General features: G+C 56.3%; 1 protein-coding gene and 1 pseudogene across 1 annotated transcript; both read right to left on the reverse strand.

Annotated features, from left to right (window-relative positions):
• Window positions 1–4,113: 4,113 nt before the first annotated feature.
• On the reverse strand, window positions 4,114–4,233 carry LOC136635799 (5S ribosomal RNA; annotated as a pseudogene).
• A 5,729-nt stretch (window positions 4,234–9,962) lies between these two features.
• RNF208 (ring finger protein 208) lies at window positions 9,963–17,270 on the reverse strand. The gene is made up of 2 exons (XM_066610672.1): window positions 16,757–17,270; window positions 9,963–13,819 (listed from the first exon to the last, which is right to left on the reverse strand). The coding sequence occupies exon 2, from the start codon at window positions 13,101–13,103 to the stop codon at window positions 12,303–12,305; it is 801 nt and encodes a 266-aa protein (XP_066466769.1). The 5' UTR covers window positions 13,104–13,819; window positions 16,757–17,270; the 3' UTR covers window positions 9,963–12,302.
• Between the last annotated feature and the right edge of the window lie 2,855 nt (window positions 17,271–20,125).

The raw sequence follows: 20,125 nt of genomic DNA on the forward strand, positions 1-20,125 counted from the left end.
GGAAGTGGTGCTTGGTGCAAAGAGCTCTGCGCAGACATTTATCTCACCGCACGCGAGACGAAAGGGAGGCTCACCTGGGAGGCCCAGGAAGGCTTTACCTGCCAGGCCATCCCCGCCCCCTGGGCAGTGGCAGCCTTCAGATTGGCAGGTGCCTGGATCTAAGTGGTGTTGCCTGCTCTGATTTGTGCAGTCTGGCAAGTTGGGGAACCAGCTCTGCTGCAACCAGCCTCCTGTGCGTCAGTCGCAGCCTCTCGCTGCCAGCCTGCGAGGGTTGAAGCGGCCTGGAGGCTTGGAGGAGGAAGGAGCCAGCCGAGCTCCGGGCGTGTGCCGTAGGGGTCCACGCGACCAGCAAGCCCTCGAACGGGAGGCATAAAGAGCAGCTTTGGGATTCGGATCCTGGTCTTCCCATGAATGGGACTGGCAGAATTTCAAAACCTGTTGAAATGGGAGCACGGCAGGCTCTGTGTGTGTCTCTGTTGCTGAGCTGCAGGGGATTGTGGACGTGAGCCCCACGGCTGCTGGCTCTTGGATTAAGGAGGTAGAGACTGACAGCAGAATGGCAGTGCCACCCCTGGATTCAGAAGGGGTCTGCCCGTCACCTCCAGAGAAGGAAGACATCTGGGTCCGCTTGACCCCGTCCCCTCCTGCCACCTTCAGCCAAGCAGTCGTGCTGGAGGTGAAGCGTTGCTCTCGCCGGCCCACAGGAACTGGCAAGGAGGCAAGTGCAGGTGAGGATGGAGAAGGAGGGACCGGCTCCAGCGTGCTCCCCAGGTGTGAAGGGGGTGTCCGGCTGGAAGACTCACCTGCATCTTCAGGGAACACAGAGGAGGGCCTGAGTCATGGCTGGAACCCAGAGCGAGGAGACAGGGAACTGGGCAAACCCCATGGAGATCCTGAGGACTCTTCAGCTGCCTGCAGCTCCCAGCCAGCTCAGCTTCCTTCTGCAGCCGGAGAAAAGGCCGTTGGGGCATCACTCGCAGCCACCTCCATGGAGGAAGAGCCTTGCAGGACAGGAGCCGGAGAAGAGCTTCCTTTGCTGGAGACGGTGGTGACGATGGAGCACGTTCCTCTCCCAGAGGACAGACTTCCGGCCAGCGAGGAGCAGGAGAAGGCCGAGCAGCCCTGCCGCATCCTGGCAGAGGAGGCCTGCGGTGAGGAGCAGGAGTGCCCCATCTGCACGGAGCTCTACGACCGCAGCCAGCGCAGGCCGGCCCTGCTGAACTGTGGGCACGTGCTCTGTGGCCGCTGCCTGCACGCCATCATGGAGGTGGCCACCACCGCCGACATCGGCCGGGTGCGCTGCCCCATCTGCCGCCAGAAGACGCCCATGATGGAGTGGGAGATCTGCAAGCTCCAGGAGGAGCTGCTGCTGCTGCACTCTGAGCCGAGCCCGGTCTCTGCCACGCCAGCCGTGGACGTCCTGCCGCCCCGGCGCTCGGGGTGCTGGGGGTCCCTGGAGCACCACTTCCAGGTGCGCTTCCATACCACCGGCATGATCGGCTTCCTGCCCTGCCTCCGCTACCCTCCCTGTCTGATCAGTGGCCTGTCGCGGCTGGAGCGCCGCTGTCGCTGGTGCTACCGCCTGGCACTGGTGGCGCTGCTGGTGGCCGAGATGCTTAGCTTCCTGCTGGTCTTCTTGCCCATCGTCTTGCTCCTGTTGCTCTTCCTCATCATGGACAGATAGGACTTGCCGGGGGGGGGGGGAGGAGTGCCAGGGCAGCTCAGCCAAAGAGGCATCTGAGAGCCTATCGGGGAACAGAGGGCAAGACTTCCCCCGTTTTTGCACCTTTGCTGGTCTTTCCTCTGCAGTCTTGCTGAACTGAGCTGTTAGGCCTTGGGCCTTTCCAGCCACTGAGCAGAGGGGAGGGTGGCTGCCCCAGTCCCTTTGAAAGGGGTCCCTCCAAAAGGAAGTGTCAAAACAGCTGCCCAGCTGTTCTCTCCAAGGCTTTCAGCTGCCCCCTTTCTTTGGAGCGCCAAGGAGGACTTGCATTAGCCAGCTATGCGAATCCCACCATCGTTGCTTGGCCCTGTGCGTTCGCAAACCTCCTTGGAACTAAGGACCAGTCACAGAATGTTGGCTGCTGGCTGAGGTGCTTTGAGGGCAGTGGGAAAATGTTGAGGCCAATAAGTGGAGGGGGCCTTACTCTCTCTTGGCGGAAGAGCTGCAGGGGGCCCCAAAGTAGGGGAAGGATCGTAGCCAGGGAACTGGCTGGCTGGAGGATGGCCTCCTGATGCTGCTAGTTCTGAAGTCCTCCTCCAGGTCTTCCTCCCGGCTTGTGTGAAGCTACAAAACAAAAGTAAACTTTAAAACACCTGCTTATCACTGTTGTCTTTTTGAACCCATGACTTGGAAAGAGAGACGGGGCAAGAGCCCTGTGATGGTGTCCGTGCAGGGAGGTCCAGGTGACTTGCAGGGTGTCACAGGTAGGCCGAGAAAGGGTTGTAAGTCCTCCTGCAATCCTCGGTTCTACAGGGCTGCGGCTCAGGGGGGAGATCACCTCCTTGGCGTGCAGATAGTTCCAGCAGGCTCAGTCCCTGGCAGCCTCCCCCAGTGGGGCAGAGGAAACATTCCTGCCCAACACCCTGGAGAGCCACTGCCAGTCTGTGTTGGCCATGCTGGCTTAGATTCACCAATGGCCTGCCTCAGCACCTTCCTATAAGAGGTACCCACACTGAAGCCTGCCTGGGATTCACACCTCTGAAGGCCAGATGCAAGGGAGCGGCACCAAGATATTCTTGTGTGGTCCCTGAAGTATCTAGTGGGTCATTGGGAGACACAGGAAGCTGGGCTAGATGGATCCAGCAGGGCTATTCTGCTCTTCTTCACCCTGAATCCCTGTCTTCCCTGTTTGGGAGAGGGGGTAAATTGTGGTTCCTGGGTCACTGTGCACAGGCCCAGTCACCTGCCTCTGTCATAGGTGAAGTTGGAGAATGAATCTGGTACCCTTACCCACTCACCCCAAATGCCTCCATCTCTCCCCTGCCAAGCCCAGCTCAGAACAGCCTGCAGTCTCAGTTCTTTGCCTAATGTCTCAGCATGCAGAATCCTGCCCCTGCTTAGCACGTAACGGTCAGCCTCCCCATAACATTTAAAAGTCGCGGGGGGCTGTTTTGATCCATTAGGAAAAGAAAGTCCACAGTCAGACTGGCCCCAAACACACATAGGACTCTGGCAGGCTGCTGAGGAAGTGTCCTGCAGAGCTCAGAAGCTCACTGCTTGTGGCTTTGTGTCATTTGGGTGTGTTCTAATAAAGATGTCCCTCACATTCAGTCCAACAGAGATGGATAGACTAGAACTAGGAGTTTTGCTAAGTGCATGACCCAGGCTGGCAGACTGGCGCAGATTCCCGCTGTGAGAGCTGCAGTTTCCCATGCCAAATATGGCTGGGAGGTGGAGTGGGACAAAGCACAGACTGGAGGCAGTTCCTTTAAGGTTCCCTTTGCAGCATCTGCGTGACCCAGCTGGACACCAGAGGCTCTTCTGCCTGCCCGGTGAGAGAGGGACTGATGCTGCCAGAGGGCGGGAGGAAGTCATTGTAAACGGCCCTGGTGTCTGGTGTAGCCTGGGAGGACCTCCCTCTGCTCATCTTGTGCGATTCCATGCCCTCAGGCAGCTCCAACTCTGTGACCTGAGTGTGCCTTTTCAGGGGAAGGAGGCACCCCCCTAAGCATCCATTCATAAGAGAGGCAACAAGTGCTTCTTCTGGGCAGGGGGTTCTGTTACATTAGCTGTAGCATGAGAGACTGAATTATTCAACTGCACTGCAGAGATGCTCCCCATCTCACCCACTGAAGGGGAGGAGCCAGAGCAATAATTCATACAGAGTCAAAACACAGGCTCATATTTTCAAGATATGGGAGAGCCCAGTTATAAGGGGGGGACACGCACACAGATAAATTTTTTCTAGGGGGTGCTTTTGGCCTGCAGGCCTTGTGTTTGACACTCCTGCTCTTGCCTTTCCTTGGAAGGAAGATGCCCCAACCCCATCCCCTACCCCCACCCTGACCTTTAGGGTGCCCTTGTTGTACGATACTCCTGGTGGGTGAGAGGTGGTGGACTCCTAACCACGATGACATGGTTGGCAACCTTCAGTCTCGAAAGACTATGGTAGAAGCCTACAGCACCTGGTATTCCCAGGCGGTCTCCCATCCAAGTACTAACCAGGCCTGCCCCTGCTTAGCTTCCAAGATCAGACGAGATTGGGCATGTGCAGGGTAACAGTTGCTGTAACCATGATGACAATGTGGGTTTATATCAGAGTAACTGATAATAACTGACCATTTTATTTTCATTCCCTTTCCAAGTGATTCTGAGCTGGTCTTTCTCTCCCCTGGCTTGCTGAGGCCAAATGCTTTCTTCTGTGGTATTCTTAACAAAACCAAACCACCCAGATGCTGTTTTTCCCTGCTTGGAAATGGAGGCGGCTTTATTCATCCTTGTAAAATCGCGCACTCCATTTAGAACAGGAATCCCCATCCGTGATCTGCTGCAGTGGCAGGGCAGAGGTGACCTCCTTCGACAACCTCTTGGGGTTATTTTAAAAAGAGCTCCAAATACCATTTGCAAGGGCAGCCTGTCCTGCGCCAGGTCTGCGGCTGAACCCAAGAAGAACAGCTACCCGAGAACCTTCCTTCCGAAGGCCTATATATAGCAAGTGCTTCTGGGGGTGCATGTGCAGGCAGCGCCGATCTGCTCCGCATCCTCTAATATGTTGTGCCAGCTGCCTGCCTGGCCTGCATATACGGCCTTCTCCAGTCCCGCTAGAGGGAGCAGGCCTAGGGAGGCCCACGTGAGGCAACACGTGTGCTGGGATGTTTTGGAAATGGGAGGGGGGGGAGAAGGGTGGTGATGGGATTGGTTTCTCCCTGAGTGCAGTTGCCTGGCAACACGCATGAGCTTTGTGGTACCCATCTAGGCAAGGATGGAAACCAAGGAAAGGCAGAGAGAGAGAGAGAGAGAGAGAGAGAGAGAGAGAGAGAGAGAGAACACAGGCAGGTCTGCATATGTTTCTCTTGAAACCAGAACAGAATCTGAACTGGGAGACCTCATTTTCCTTCTTTATTGGTTGACATCTCCCCTTACGTGGGTCTTCTAATGCTTTGGTTGATCTGATCCACACCAGCTTTGGTAGGATTGACTGGCTGGTTGATAGATAGAGATTGATTTCTATGCCACCAGCTGCAGGGATTGCAAAGTCAAAAGCAAATAAACTAATTCTTCCCCCACCCCCAGCCCCCCAAAAACCCGCAATAATTTAAAGAAGTGGTCCTCAAATTTTTTAGCACCAGGACCCACTTTTTAGAATCGGGACCTATTGGGACCCACCGGAAGGGATGTAATTAACCAGGAAGTGATGTCAGGGCTGAAAGTGACACCATTAATTTAGGCTTCAAACCAATCAAAGGGCTCATTACACAGCAAACTCATGCTGTTAATTTGCAAAGCTCGGAATTCAAACATTCCAGCTTGGCAATCAAAACAGAAGGCAGACTTGGATCCTTCTCCAACCACACAACCCTCCCACCTTTCCAGCATCCCATCTTCACACCTTTTCAGGCAAAGCATCAGGTCTCTCTCCCACCCTGCCTCGCAGCTCTGTAACCTGTATTTTCAGCTCTCTATTTTCAGTGGTGGCTGCACTAGGTGCTAAGCGACCCGCCTAGTGGGTCCCGAACCACAGTTTGAGAAACACTGATTTAAAGCAATGATAACATAGACATGTATTTTTTTAAAAAAATAGGTGAGTCGCAAGGTCAGATGCACTCAGTCCAGAATCAGGTGAAATTGGAGATGACACTCTAGACTCAGGATTGCTCAAAATAGACATATGGGCTATAAGCAGATGGAGCTTTGGATCCGATCTGCTTTCAGTGCTAGCAGTTAGATGTGTATTCAGGTAAAAAAGAGAGCATCTCTGAGCATGCCAAATGTGACTTTCTCCAACTCACTCTGCAGCCTCACTGCTTGCTGTGTAGCTTGACCAGTCTTATGTTGAAGTTAGGGAACAAGTTGGAAGAAGGCACTTCCCACATGCTCAGAAACATTTTCTTATAAGTGTGTACTAAGTGGTCTGGATTGATGCAACGTGGCTTGAATGTTTCTGTTCAAACAGCAAGTGTCTGCAAACCCCAAGGCAACCAGCAGAGGGTGCTGTGCTGCGGGAGGATGCCGAGCACATATCCCACTGCTTCACAAGCACATTTAAATAAAACAGGGCTTGAGTTGAGTTGAGGGCTTGAGCGATCCCAAAGCCCTTCTGCCTCTAAGCATGTGCAGAGTGCATTTTGCCCCAGGTCCTGGGGCCTTCTTGCTCCATACTGGTTTGAATTTCAGAGTCTCTTATTTTAGAAAGTAGCCCTTGCTTAGGGGGCATTGAAATGTAGAATCCCTGGGCACACAATCATGGATCTCCCTTCCTTGCCTTCCATGCTTGCTGTGGGGGGGGGGGGGGTTGCTCCCCCCATAAGTAACATCAGCAAGTCCCTCTAGGCCTGTGTGACAGCCCTCCCACTCTTTTTGTCCACAGATTGCTTTCTTGTTCAGAGGTACACTACTTTGGAAGCTGGAGATTCCAGGCAATCACAGTGACGAGGTAGTTGTTGACAGGTCTCTTCAATGGCCTGCCCAGTTCCCTTTTAAAATGGTCTAAACCAGCTGCCACCACCCATCTCTTGCAGCACTGAGTTCCTCAAGTTCACGCTCCCGTGGTCTGTCGCAAACTGCCAGCCAGTGTCCCAGTGCAGCCCCCCCCTCCACGAGTTTGATGCCATGATTAAGCCCTCCACTCGCCTGTGGCTGCTGCTTTTCTGTTCCAAGAACTGCTAACCACGAGTTCACCCCGGGGCTCACCCTGGCTCAGCCTTTCCGCAGCCATCGCACCTCCCCATGGCTCAGCACACCAGCGGCTTCGTCACAGGAACCGCTTCCTCTTTTTACTTCTATCACAGAGAAGCAAATTCTAGAAGTAACAGCTGGGTGGGGTGTAAAGAGAGCTTTCCCCCAATTTTATCCCTGCCAGCACGTAAACTGACATTGCAGCATCCACTCCTCCCTGAGCATTACAACTTTCATTTAAAGCACCAAGTTCCTAGCCCATAAGGTGTGACAATAGACTTGGAAACCTGTGGACAGTGCCTGCTTGGGGGGAGGGGTAGATTTCCAGTGGGGAGGTGTTCCATGCTTAGCACTCTGCCCTTCCCCAAATCACAGGGAGATCACATAAGAAAATAAGGAGAGCCCCACTGGTTCTGGTGTTGGGTGAGAGGGAAAAGAACATCCCTCTGTCCATCCTATGGATAATTTTGTGCTATTCAATCATGCCCCCCCTCAGGCACTTTCTTTCTTGACTGAAGAGCCTCAGACGCTGCAGTCTTTCCTCATAAGGGAGGTGCCCCAGCCCAGTATCATTTTGGTGGCTCTCTTCCGCACCTTTTCCATTTCTACTATATCCTTTTTGAGATGTGGCGACCACATACTGTATGTCATTCTCCTTACACCCTTCGCAAACTTAATCAAAAGCAGACCAGAACGAGATAATGAATTGTCCCACTTAGGCTTCCTGAGTCCAGCATTCTCTTTGGGCCAACCCAATACCTCTGGGAAACTCACAAGGAGGGCACAGGTGGGGCAGCCTTCCCTGGTCATGTGTCCCCAGCTCTTGGTGTTTTTAGGTACACTACTTCTGTTCAGGGAGGTTCAATTTCCTTTGCATAGTTTATGCAGGTCAGTTTTTTTCACAATGCAAAATTTGGGCCAGTGTGGTCCACGTCTAGCATTGGGCTAGAAAATGGGGGGGGGGTGGCTTCTTTCCAGGAAGCAATGGCCAAACCACAGCATGTCCGTATACTGGATCGTGTGGCCAGCCATACAAACACCATCTCGAGGAAGCGGTTGGCCTTCCTGTTTTGTCCTCGCCCGCATCGGTCTGCTTCTCCTTGGCTATTTCCTGTTTGTGTCGCTTTCTTTCCTGCTCAGCCCCAGGAATGCAGGTGTGGTGTGGCAGGTGACAATCTCCTGGAGGACAGGAAGGCAATACCTTCAGGAGAATCGACCAGCATTTGCAATGGGGCATGCAAGCTTGGAAGTTAAACAGAATGGCTCTTGCCAGCAGGATTAAAATGGGGAAGGGGGGAAGACGTTTCCGGTAGAGGGCGTGGAGCGCAGCCCCATGTGCGGTCTCTTCTGATCTTGCGCCAGTAACGGGATGCTTTTGAAGGCTAATTGGGTTCAAAACGGGCCCGTGCCAAGAAACTCCCTCTACGCAGAGAGACGTGTTTTTATATTTACGATTCCATCGCTTTGCAATTATGGCCTAACTGGAAGCCACCATGAGTTGCAGGCTCTTTAAGTGTGTGCGTTTTAAAGCTGTGCTCTGCCTGTCTAAATGCAAGGCCTGGCACCAAATCCAGTGCAGCAAATTTTTCAGCCCCTGCCAGTTCCAAAGGCTTGTGAGCCACATTTGCAACGTGCCAGGACAAAGGGTGCTGTTCTCGTTGCCAGGAGATGATTGCCCAGGTTGTGGGGGGGGGGGCAGAGGAAGGAAGAAAGGAGAGCACCTCTGCCCTCCTGGCAAGCATCCTTGGCTTCTGTTCTCCGCAATCCTCGCCTTGCCGTCCTCTTTCTGCCAGAAACGCGTTCCTTCTGGGGCTTTTCTCTGCTGCTGAAAACTTGAATCGTTTTCCGGTATGGCAGCAGAGGCTGAGGACGATCAATAACGTTGCCCTCTGCTCCTTTGGTGCCAACACAAGGGGGGTGCTGAGAGCCACCCAGGCTGGGAAAGGAAGCGGCGGGGGAGAGAGGAGGCCGAGGAAGGGCCAAATCACCCCAGTCGGCAAGGCCTGGCAGGGTCACATCCCAGCTTGTGCTGGCCACAGCCAAGAATCCCAGCCACATCCCCCTCCCCATTTCTCCTCACCCTCTGATCGTTTTGGGTCAGCCATGGTTTGAGGGGGCTGATGCCAAGCAAGGGATTCTGGGAAGGGGACAGTTGCACTCCCTCGTAGCGACACCGTGCCAAAGCTACTGAGCAGTCATGACTGAGCGTCTGTTTCAGAACCCAAATCTGCTCACTACACCACACTGCCCTCCTGTTTCCTTCCATGCTTTTTGTATTTCATGTGTCCCAAGGCGGCCCACTGAAGCGGTTGCCCCAGTAAGCAAATTGGCGGGGGGCGGGGGGCTGCCCACCTCTGCCCACCCAGTCCACTCCCCCTCAATTTTCCTACTGCCTTGATTGGAAAAGGAAGGTGAGAGAAGAGGAAGTGTGGAGGAGAAAACAGGCCATCCCACTTCCTGTTTCGTGCCACCCCCCTCTTTCTTTCTCAGTCCACGGAGTGGGAGAACCAGAGGTTGGTGCATCCTCAGGTAAAAGGAGCACCAGGTATTTGGCACCAGGAGGTCTTGGGCTGGCCCGAATGTGTCCCTTAGGGCTGGTTCACACATGCATGTTTCATCGCTCAGTGAGGCAACACTGTCACAAACTGCACAGTGTGACTGGACTCCATGTTTGTAGTACTCTGCAGTCCACACCTGGGGTGGAAGATCTGACTGCAGTTTCACCAGAGGGCAGCTATCAAGCAACAAACAAATGTGTGAACTGGTCCTCAGGGCACGGCTGCACTACAAATTGATGTCATTTCTAGAGCAGTGTAACCAGCAGGGCTCCCCCCCCCCACTCCGGGAATCACACTTTGGCGAGGATGCTGGGAATCCTCCCTTACAGGCCTGCCCCCACCTTCCTGGGGGGAAGGCATAACCACCAAACCAGTTCGAGCCTGCAGCATAGACGTGAGCTTGACACTGCTCCTTGTCCACCACTCTGGTGTCGCACACTCACGTCAACCACCAGGAATCTGTGTCCAAAGGAACTTCTGGCTGCACCCCCCAATCTTGGCCGGCTCCCTGCCCCAATCCCTCCCGTGGCCCCCCCCGCCCCCCATGGAGATGCTCAGGCCTACTCCTGTTTGGTTCAGTAGTATATCTTTATTTGCGAGATTCAGTTCGGGGTTAACAAGACCGGGTAGAAAACACTCGCAACCAGCAGCCAGAGGAGTTGGTGGGGCTGGGGAAGCATCAACTGTGGCCCATTCCCAGCCTGACTTGTACCCAACAGGCAGGCTGCCCTGCGTCCTTCTGCCTCCGTCAGCCACTGGAAGCACCCTCTGTCAGGCCAAGAGGAAGCATCCCAGCACAACGGCAGATCTTCAGTAAGCTGCGGGCCTTTTGCTCTGCAAATTGTGGACGTTTGTGGGAACTGGCTGTCGTTCCCCGAGTCCACGCACTTCTCTTGGGGTGGGCTCTGCAGCCTACCTGGGCTTAGCTCCCCACCCTCTGGGACTCCCTGCAGGCTTTGGTCAGTCAGCCAGCCAGAAAGAGCTGGAAAACACAGGGCCAGCAGGCCTGTCTTTCTCTGCTTCTTCTTTGCCCAATGGCTCTTTGATAGGCTCTGTCTCCTGATTAGCTGGGAGCCATATATAACCCCTTCCAGGGTAAGACTGGCCACAGTCAGTGGCTGCAACTGGTCAGCCACGGGTTTGCTCCGTTCGAAGCTGCCTTCCTCACTCAGTTCCGTCTCTTATCCTGCTTTGAACCTCCCCCCCCCCCATTGCCTCTTTGGATTTCAATCTCTACATCACCCACTGAACAAATACGCCCTGCGGTGGTTCGCAGTGGCAGATCCCACCATTTTTCACTGGGCAGCTGTAGGGTGGAGTGTGGGTCGGCTGGTTCTGAAAGGAAACATTTATAGTAGCTGCACCTCTCTGATGCTCGCACGAGAGAGTCAGGCCCCAGATTGGACAGGCCTCTTCTCTCCCCCACATGCAGATGGGGCTGAACCCCAATGAATTGGCTCCAATGACTGTGGCACTGCCTACTCAGTTGTTAACAAGACTTCTAGCTGGTTATGGCTTTTATTTGTACTTAGCAGAAACCCTTTTTGTAAAAAATGAGCCTTCAACAGAGCAAGCCCAAGAGAAGAGGAAGGTGACACTCTGTGCCCTCTTGCCCCCCCGCCACTGAGAAGAGGCGGAATTCACTGCAGAGAGAGAGAGAGAGCGCTGCATACTTGTTCCTCTGGCTGGGAAGCAGGTCTTCCTCCTGAGCTGAAATGCCTTTGCATATCAGGCTCTGATAACAGCGGGGGCTCCCAGCTAGCTCTTTAGGGTCATCCACCCACCTCCAGTCCACTGGTGAAATCTCTGCTTGGGAGAGGGAGTGAGCAGGCCGGGGCTCTCATCCCCCTCCCCAGGGAGACAAAGTGCGTCAAGAACTGGGGGGGCAAGGATGCAGCCCGCCACGCCTGCAAACATCTGGCTTGGGCCCAGCTCTCCTCTCCCCCTCCCGCGGCACAACTCAAGAAGGATGATGGCAACTTCAACCCATTTTATTGACGGCAAAGTCCCAGACAAGACGAGTTTCGGAAACAGTGGTGAGGAACACAGAACCTCCAAAACGAGGATAGAAAAGAAAAGAAACACCACCATGTCTGTATATATTTTGCAGCTTCCCTTCTGCACTGGGACTGAGGCAGCTCGGCTGGGAGTCCACTGACCAACTGTCTTTTCGCTGGCAGCTGTGGCTGGATGCACAGCAGCTCTGCCGGCCACAGAACAGGAGCCTTGGCAAATAACTTAGAGAAGCAAAACTGGCCACTGCACTGGATCTTTGGCACAGGCCCTGCCTGGCCCAGGTCTCCCGGTGCGCTGATGTCTGACCCCCTTCTTTGGCCGTGCCCGAATCATCTTGGCTCCTGCGACTTCCCTGCTCAGGTTGCCAGTACGACCGTGGCCACAGCTGCCCCACTGGGACTCTCGGGCCAGAAGCCGCAGGGAAGGAGGAGACTCTGCCTTTGGAGATGAATTTCGGAGGGCTAGGTGCACAGAGGGAGAGTGGGCGAGCTGGAGAATGCGAGCGTGGGCCGTGAGCTCTTGCTGAGAGATTCCCCCCACTCTTCCTGAGGGTCCGTCCTCTGCCTTCCAGTTGGGGAGCTGAACCCGTCTCTCCTCTCCTGTTGCCGAGAATACCCAAACTGTGCCTCTACGCTCCCTCTGCCCGCCCATCCTGAATTGCCCTGCCCCCTGTGGAAACACAAGTGCTTGCTCGAAGAGGGGCTGTTGCGGGAATCAGACAGCTGCAGGTGCCATCAACCAGTGGACCAAGAGGCCGGCCCACCTCAGTCTCTCCCACCGCGATCGACTGCTGTGCTCTCCTCTCTCGCACAGGGTCCCACTGCGCAGGCTGGTGTGAAAGGGTGCGGGTGGAACCAGGAGGGAGGGCGGGCAGGTGGCAGGGAGCGCACAGCTTACATGATGGTGCAGGAAGACAGCGGGTTCCGGATGTGGCAAGTGCAGGCCGCTCCACAGTACTGGCGGAAGGTCTGGTAGCAACTGCGGTCGGCGTCGCTGCTCCACTGCACGGGGTTGGCAGCCAGAGCCTCGGCAGGCAGTCTGTTGAGAATACTGGTGTTCACGGCGAGTGCCGCCAGGCCGTAGTCAGTGAAAAGCACGGTCTCCCTCTTGCAGGTGGGGCAGGAGATGAACTTGTACTTGGGGCAGGACTCGTAGAGGATCTGCAGGCACTCCTCGCACACCGAGTGCAGGCAGGACAAGATGCGCGGGCGCTTGTTGGTGAAGTTGTACATGTGGCCGCAGGTGGGGCACTCCAATGGCTCGCACGGGGTGGAGGGGTGCAGCACGTACTGGTTCACAATCACCTCATCCGAGGGGGGCGGCTGGCGGTGGTAGCAGATCTCCGAGCTGCCCTTCCGCTGCCCTTGGTACAGCCGCTCACGCCGGGGCAAGGGGGGCGTCCGTGACAGCCCCAGGGTGCCAGGGGTACTGTCTAGAGCCGGGATGTCCCCACAGGCCTGGTTGACGATGATCTCCGACTCCGAAGGCCAGGCCCGCTTGGCGACGAGTGGAGGCTCGCGACGGGGCGCAGGGGCATAGCGCGACTGGGAGCTCTGCAGCTCCGAGAACTTCTCCGGGTGGATGATCTTCATGGCCTCCATTTTGATGATGACCTGCTGCCCTTTCAGACATGACATGAGAAGGTTCTTAACATTACTGTCCGTTGCTCTGGGTTCTCCAAGGGTCTCCTGCATGAGGCTAGATGGGGTTCGGGGCAGGCCAGGCTTTGAATCGCGTGTGGGCCGTGAAGCGGCAGTGTTGGAGAACGCCACGGGAGCAGGGGCACATCCTGGGGCAAAGGGGGCAAACACAGGGCCTTCTGGGTGGGTCACGGTGGCGGTGGAGCCAGGCCCCAAGCTCTGCCCGTGTTCTTGACGCGGCAGGGTGGCGGGGCTGAGGGCGTGCGGGAGAAACCGCGGCAGCCAAGTCGTAGCAATCTGTTGCCAAACAGAGCCTTCAGGGTTGTGATGTGCCAAAACAGAGCTGTCACCTGCAGCACTGCACCTTACAGACTGGCTGGAAGAGCAGCACAGCGGGGGCAGGTTGGGCTTGGCTTCTCCCCCCCCCCCGGGGTTAAAGCACCTGGATTGCAGGTGAGTCAGGCTGAAGCTGCAGCTCTGGGTGGTGGAATGCCGTCAAAGCCTTCCGGCCCTCTCCCACAGGGCCTTGATTCCTGTTCACATGCCAGGAGAGCCCAACAGAGCCGAAGAATGCGCTGTGGAAATTCCTGAGCGTTGACTTCCCTGCCTCTCCCACTCACAGGCGTCCGCGGAGCTCGTTCCTCAGAGGCAGGCACCAGGAGAAGGAGCCGCAGGTGGAACGCATCCTCCTCCTCGGGCACGGGGCAGAGGCTTCTTCCAAGCAGTCGCCAACTCCTCCTCCGGGGACGGGCCCTGCCTCCTGGCTCACTCTGGAAAACAAAGCAACACCAGAGTGAATGTCCTGCACCCTGAGGCCGGAGCCTCCTTTCCCCAAAGAGAAGCCTTGTCTTCTTCTGAAAAGCCACCAGGCCACACCTCCTTCCTCCAAACAGCTGTACCTGAGAAAAGTTCTGTCTCTCTCTGAAGCTGGCTTCGCACAGTGTGATACCTTAGCAGCCAATCCAATCAAAGGTCTTGCTTCACTTGCCCTGTGTGCTGCAGTAGGTTGATGCGACTGCAACAGCCTGCGCTGCCCTCCCTACCACAATGCACTGGGGTCTGTCGCTGCTTCCCTCTTGACCACTGAGGGTGATCTTCCCCCTGCCCCAGCACTTTGCAGCCAGTCATTTGGGGTTTGAGTGGGGGGCCCTGCGCCTCTCAGTTCCTTCCCATTTTCCTTGCTGAAGAGCCAGGGAGGTCGGGGGTCACGCCTCTGCATGGGTGTGCAGCAACTCGTGGTTGGCAACCTTCAGTCTGGAAAGACTATGGTATAAGCCTACAGCACCCGGTATTCCCAGGCGGTCTCCCATCCAAGTACTAACCAGGCCTGACCCTGCTTAGCTTCCAAGATCAGATGAGATCAGGCATGTGCAGGTACGTGTGCAGCAACATATACAGACATTCCCGAAGGAGAGTGCTAAGAACATAAAAAGAGCCCCACTGGATCAGGACAAAGGTCCATCTAGTCCAGGTTCCTGTATCCCACAGTGGCCCCCCAGGTGCCTTAGGGAGCACACAAGACAACAAGAGACCTGCATCCTGGTGCCCTCCCTTGCACCTGGCATTCAGAGGTAGCCCACTTCTAAAATCAGGAGGTGCACATACCCATCGTGGCTTGTAACCTGATGGACTTTTCCTCCAGAAGCCTGTCCTTAGAGAAAGGACAAGTTTGCCTCTGAGCATGTTGAGAACCCCCAGAAATCAAGAGCACAGGAAATGAGGGCAGGCTGTGCTAGGCCTTGGGAGAGGAAAAAGTGCTTGGTTGTGGCTTCTCACTGAGTGAACGTCATCATCATCCCACAACAGAAAGGTGCACCGGGTTGCTCATTCACACATCTGACACCTGGTGCGCACACACAGCCCACACCAGGCATGGGTGAAGTTTCCAAGCTCTGCTGCCGCTTCTGACGTGGTCAAGAGCTGCGGCGCATGGCTGTGCCTCAGTCAGTGCTCGCCAGCTCCCCGCACAGCCCTTCCTCTCGAGCAGCCACATGTACATGCCAGGCTCGGCTCGGCTCATTAGTCATATCCTCTCCCTGGGGAACCCTGGGAACTGCAGGCCTCCGGCAGAACAGACTCATAGAAGCTGAAAGGATGGAATGACATTGGGCCGACGGGGCATGCAGGCTTCGGGGGCTTCACAGGACTCTCCTCTTGGAAAGCCAGCAGACGCAGCAACCAAGCAGGTCCAAATGCAAGCACAGACACTACAAAACCATAGGCGTTCCTTCTGCCTTCACCCTCCACCTGCAGAATGGGGACCATCGCAAACCCTACCTTGCAGGGCTGTTGCACGGTTACTGATGCACGCAAAGCACTTTCAGCTCTCGTACAGTCAGCCGGGACGGAGATGTAACCGAACAGGAAGGAGTTGGGCAACGCAGCCCAGAGTAAGATGAAGGTTATGTGGGCCGACTGGTTTGGTTAATAACGGAAGTCTGTGAGTCACACAGGACTCCTCAGCAGGCTGAATGTGGTTTCCCTGGATAACAGGAAACATTGGACAGCACAAATTGTCACAGTGGCCGCTGCCTGCAGAGCTAGGCCTGGTCACTCCTCTGTCGGTGGGGCCTGTGAGCTTCTCAGCCTAAGGTGGAGGAGATAAGACTGCAGGAGTGGAATGGCTTGCCAGGGAAGTCAAGTGAAGAGGCATTGCTTCCTATGGGCCACGCGCTCATTCCTCTTGGCCTGCTACTGCCTCTGGCCTCACAGGGTCTGAGAAGGTGCTGCAACCAGCAAGACCTGCTTAGGAGAGGCAGGAGCAAGCACATGGTCCAGAACTGCCATTCCCACCATTGCTGCTCTCAGGACAAGCTACTCGTTGAAAGCAGGTGATCCTGTTTACTTGCAAGCAAGCCCCACAGTGTTCAGCCAGGCTTACTCCCTAGGATCTGGATACCGGCTGTGCTAGCAACAGATCCACTGTGACACGAACAGAGTTCAAGACAAGGAGCTGGGAGGCTTGAGTTCGAATTCCCCGCTCGGCCATGGTGTTCCATCCTCTCTGCCTAAGCGGCCACCCGTGGCTGCCCAATGGGCAATGCAGGGCCAATCCATTTACGGTGCCCTGGAAGGAAGGGCGCAACTAGTAATTCCCCATGCAATAAATAACCGGCCTGTGGAACCCATTGCCACTGGGTGTTTGTGATGGCGGCTGGCACAGGGGCTAGGGGCAAGTGGTGGGGGATCTGAATGGACCCTGCATGCTTGGAGGCAGCGAGAACCCCGAGGGCCGGGTGGGCATCCAAACACATGCTGATGACAGCAAGCAAGGCACCAGAGAAACCAGCCTCCCGCCTGCACCTGGCACTGCTGGGCTGCCCTGGGCATGGAGCAGCCATCTCTCCATCATGGCTGGTAGCCAGCGATGGGCCTCCCTCCCACCACTCAAGCTGCTTTTCGAAAGCCACCTTCGCCGGGTCTGCCGCGCGTCTCACCTTGTGCCATGCCTGACTTCCCTGGGTCAGCCTTGACACGCACCCCTTCCTCTGAATGGAAGCGCCTTGGGGCAGGGCCTTGCCCCCTTCTCCCTAGAGGCACGGAGCCTCATCCCTGCTGTGGCCTGTGGGGTGGCGTGGGGGGCTTGGCTGCCCACCAGGCCCTTCCGCCCGCGTGCCACTCGCGAGGCCAGGCAGGCAGGCCCAGCCCCCGCAGGCCCCACGGGGCCCCATCCCCGGCTGCCCCCCCTCCCCCGCAGTGCTGCTCACCAGCCGGGCTCCCGCCTGCTGCTCCTGCGCCGGGGCCTTGTTTACGGTGCCAGCCCGCTGGTGCCACCCCAGCGGGCGGCGGCGGCGATGCTCCTGCCGCGGGCGGGCTGCCAGGCTGGCTCCGGAGGCGCCCCTTCTGCAGAGCCGCGGCCGGCGCAGGCCCGGGGGGGGCAGGTGCGCGCCGGGATGCTCCGGGCCCTGCGGCGGGCGGCTGCCGGGCTGCGCCTCCTCGACCCGCCGCGGCGGCGGCGGAGGGCGGGCAGCGCTCCGTCCCCCGCGCCGCAGCCCCCGAGGATGCTGCCGCCGCCGCCGCCGCGCGAGTGGTACCCGGGCTGCGCCGGCTCGGCGGGGGTGGGGCTGCGCTGCCGGGGCGGCTCCTGCTCCTGCTCCTGCTCCTGCTCCCGGGCGCCCGCTCCGCCGCCCCGCGCTCCCTCCGCCCGCAGCCAGGCAGCGGCACTGCAGTGATGCAGCCGCGTCCCCTCGCAGCAGCAGCAGCGCAGACCTCGTGGGCGCCGCAGTGCCCCTCGCAGGCGCCGCCGGCAGCAGCAGCAGCGCGCCCCTCCTCCCTGCCCTCCCGCAGCGGGCAGTGCCACCCCCCCCCAGGCTGCAGGGCCTTCACGCGTGGCCCCGCCGAAGGGCACCCCAGCCAGGGCAGTTTCCTTTGGGCCCAGGCCTGCTGGACCTCCCCTGCAGAGCCCACCGAGGGTCGCAGGGAAGGCCCAACACGCTCAGAAGACCCTCCCCTTGCAGGAGATGGGCATCATCCTGCTGAGGCTCAGACCAGGATGGAAAGCGTCCTGCGGGCATCCAGATGAGCTCCCAGACACTCCTTGGTGGCCAGTGGGTCTGCTTCTGCCGCAGGCCTGTTCCTTCCCGGCTTTGGCACTGTGTCCAGGAGTGTCAGGGACGCAGTCTTTAGGGCTTAGCAGCCACTCCCGTGCCCGCCGGAGCACCCTCAGCACCCCAAGTGAGGACTGGGCCAGTTCTGATCATGTCAGATCCCAGGAAGTTCCTGGGCCCCCTCCTTTGGGACCGGCACAGCCTGCCCCTCGCTCCAGGCAAGGAGAACGTTCCAGTCAGGATCGGAGTCAACATCCGACAACATCCTGCTTCTTCCCTCAGTGCGCACACAAGTGTTCAGGGGTGGTGGACTGCCTCTGGACATGGAGGTTTCATTTGGCCACCCGTACTGTAGATGCTTCACATATTCCTGGGCGCAGCTGCACAAACCCTGGGGCCAAGTGCTGCCTCAAGCGCAGCCCTGAAGCCCCCTCCCTTGGGCAGTGGCATATTTAGGGTGTGGCAAGTGGGATCATCTATCCAGGGCACCACCCCTGCTTGCCATGGGTACCATTTTCTCTAGATACGCCACTGCCCCTTTGTCTCCGCCGCGCTCAGCAGGCTCTGTGAATCCCCTCCCAGAGTAAACAGCCAAATGATGGAAAGGCACACACGAGGCAATGAGAGGCCCGGCCATTCACCCTGATCCTGCCATCATTTCCCCATTCTCCACGAAATCCTTTGCATTCCAGCGCTCCATTCACCGTGGCCGTCGGCCAGGAATTGCACCATGGCTGAGATAAGAGAGAGCTACTTTAACTCAACACATTCCAGATGGAAAAATCTCTCAGCGGGCACATTGCAGAAAAAACCGTCCCTATCAGGTTAGGGTAGGAACAGGGCTGTCTTGTCCACAAGGCTGACCGAGGGGGTGAGCTCCCTTGGGTGGATTGGCAGGGGGCGCCCACCTCTGCCCACCCACCTCCACAGTTCCTCCTCCTCCAGCTCCTTGGATTTGAAGTGAAAAAGGGGAGTATTGAAGAGGAGGAAGTGGGGAGGAGAAGAGAAGTGTGGGCTAGAAGGGAAAAAGAAGGGGACAGGAAGTGTGAAGGAGAAGAGGCTAGACAAGTGTCAGAGCCCCAGTCATGTGAGCAGGCAACACTGTAAAGCAGCTCCACCCACACATGGCATGAGATGCAGCCACAGACAGGCGATATCCATTGCCCTGCTCGTTCAAGCTGGAGCTGCTGAAAGTCCCCCCCCCCCAGCTTGCACATGGCTCGTGCACAGCTTATCTTGCACAGCAGCTGAAATCTTGCAAGTCCTGGTGCTGAAACAAACCAAAACAAAGTCCAGTTGGTGTTAAAACGCTTCTCGATAGATATAGATGTAAAATGCTTTGTACAGGTACGAATACGGCACGTAACAATTTTAATGCATACAAATACTGTAACAAATAAATACAATAGAGCTGAATAAGGAAGACAAGGCCCCTTTCTGGAAAGAGCAGGTTGCAGATGAACTTCTTGTACGTTTGCAGTGGGTCTTCTTGAGGGTCTGGAGTGGCTCTAAACAGCAACATGCTGCTCTCATCCTTTTCGTTAAGTTTACTGGGGGAAAGAACCACTGGGGGAGATTTCACTGCCTTTAAGATACAGGATGTAGAAGGAGACGAAGGGGCTGACTTTCTGAGTCGGGGCCAGAAATGTACTTTAAAAGGATCCCTGCAGAAAATCCAAATGAAACAGCTGTTTTTTCTTTCCTTTTCCTCAGGGAGACGGTCCCAACTCTGATATGTTCTTTTTAGCTTTCTATTTCAAAACTCTCCCTCTGCTGCCTTCCTCCCCTACTGCCCATCTAAATTTAGACTGCATGCTCCTTGTGGGCAGAGAGCTGTCCCACGCTTGTAACTCAGTAATAGGTCACTGAAGTGGTGCTCTAGGAGATCTGGGGTCAAGTCCCCATTGAGAGGGTTGGACAAGTGTTGTTTTATTGCTTATTAATTGCATGTTATATTCAGCACATTCTTGGGATTGGAAATACTTGTTCTGACTCTGGATTTGTGTGTGTGTGTGTGTGTGACAGAAAAACAAGTAAACAACTTAAAACATCTTTTGAGAGCCTGACTGCTGCATACTGAGTCCTATTCTTGGTCAGCGTGTCCAGTAGGGTCAAGCATGACTAGTGGCAGGCTCTCCAGGGATTCGGACTTGGGGATAGAGCCTTTTGGACGTTCTGCGTGCAGAAGAGGGCCTCTGCCCCCAAGCTACCTTCTGGCCTATGGCTTGATGTTCGTGCTTCCCCACCACTCGGCTCACCACATATCATGGCCCCGCCATCTAAAAGCATAATGAGAATGACAATTATGTGCTGCCTGTGAAAGAGGGCTTGACTTCTTGGCTTCTGAGCCAGGGGGGCCGCGCACTCGTCATCCCTTTGTTTGGGCCCTCTCTGTAGACAGAGCGGTCTTGTTTCCCCAGCTCTTCTCCGCGTTTGTTTTCCTTGCTTGGCTGGCATCTGCCTGCCTCCAGTCAGCACTTCACAAAGCCATGGGGGGGGGTCCTCTTCAGGGGACATGGCACATTCTTT

Source organism: Tiliqua scincoides, chromosome 16, assembly GCF_035046505.1.
Source record: "Tiliqua scincoides isolate rTilSci1 chromosome 16, rTilSci1.hap2, whole genome shotgun sequence".
NCBI classification, from domain to species: Eukaryota; Metazoa; Chordata; class Lepidosauria; order Squamata; family Scincidae; genus Tiliqua; species Tiliqua scincoides.

Bases quoted from the DNA above. Each gene is read 5' to 3' on its own strand.
- RNF208 (XM_066610672.1), bottom strand. From the start codon at position 13,103: ATGCAGGAGACCCTTGGAGAACCCAGAGCAACGGACAGTAATGTTAAG.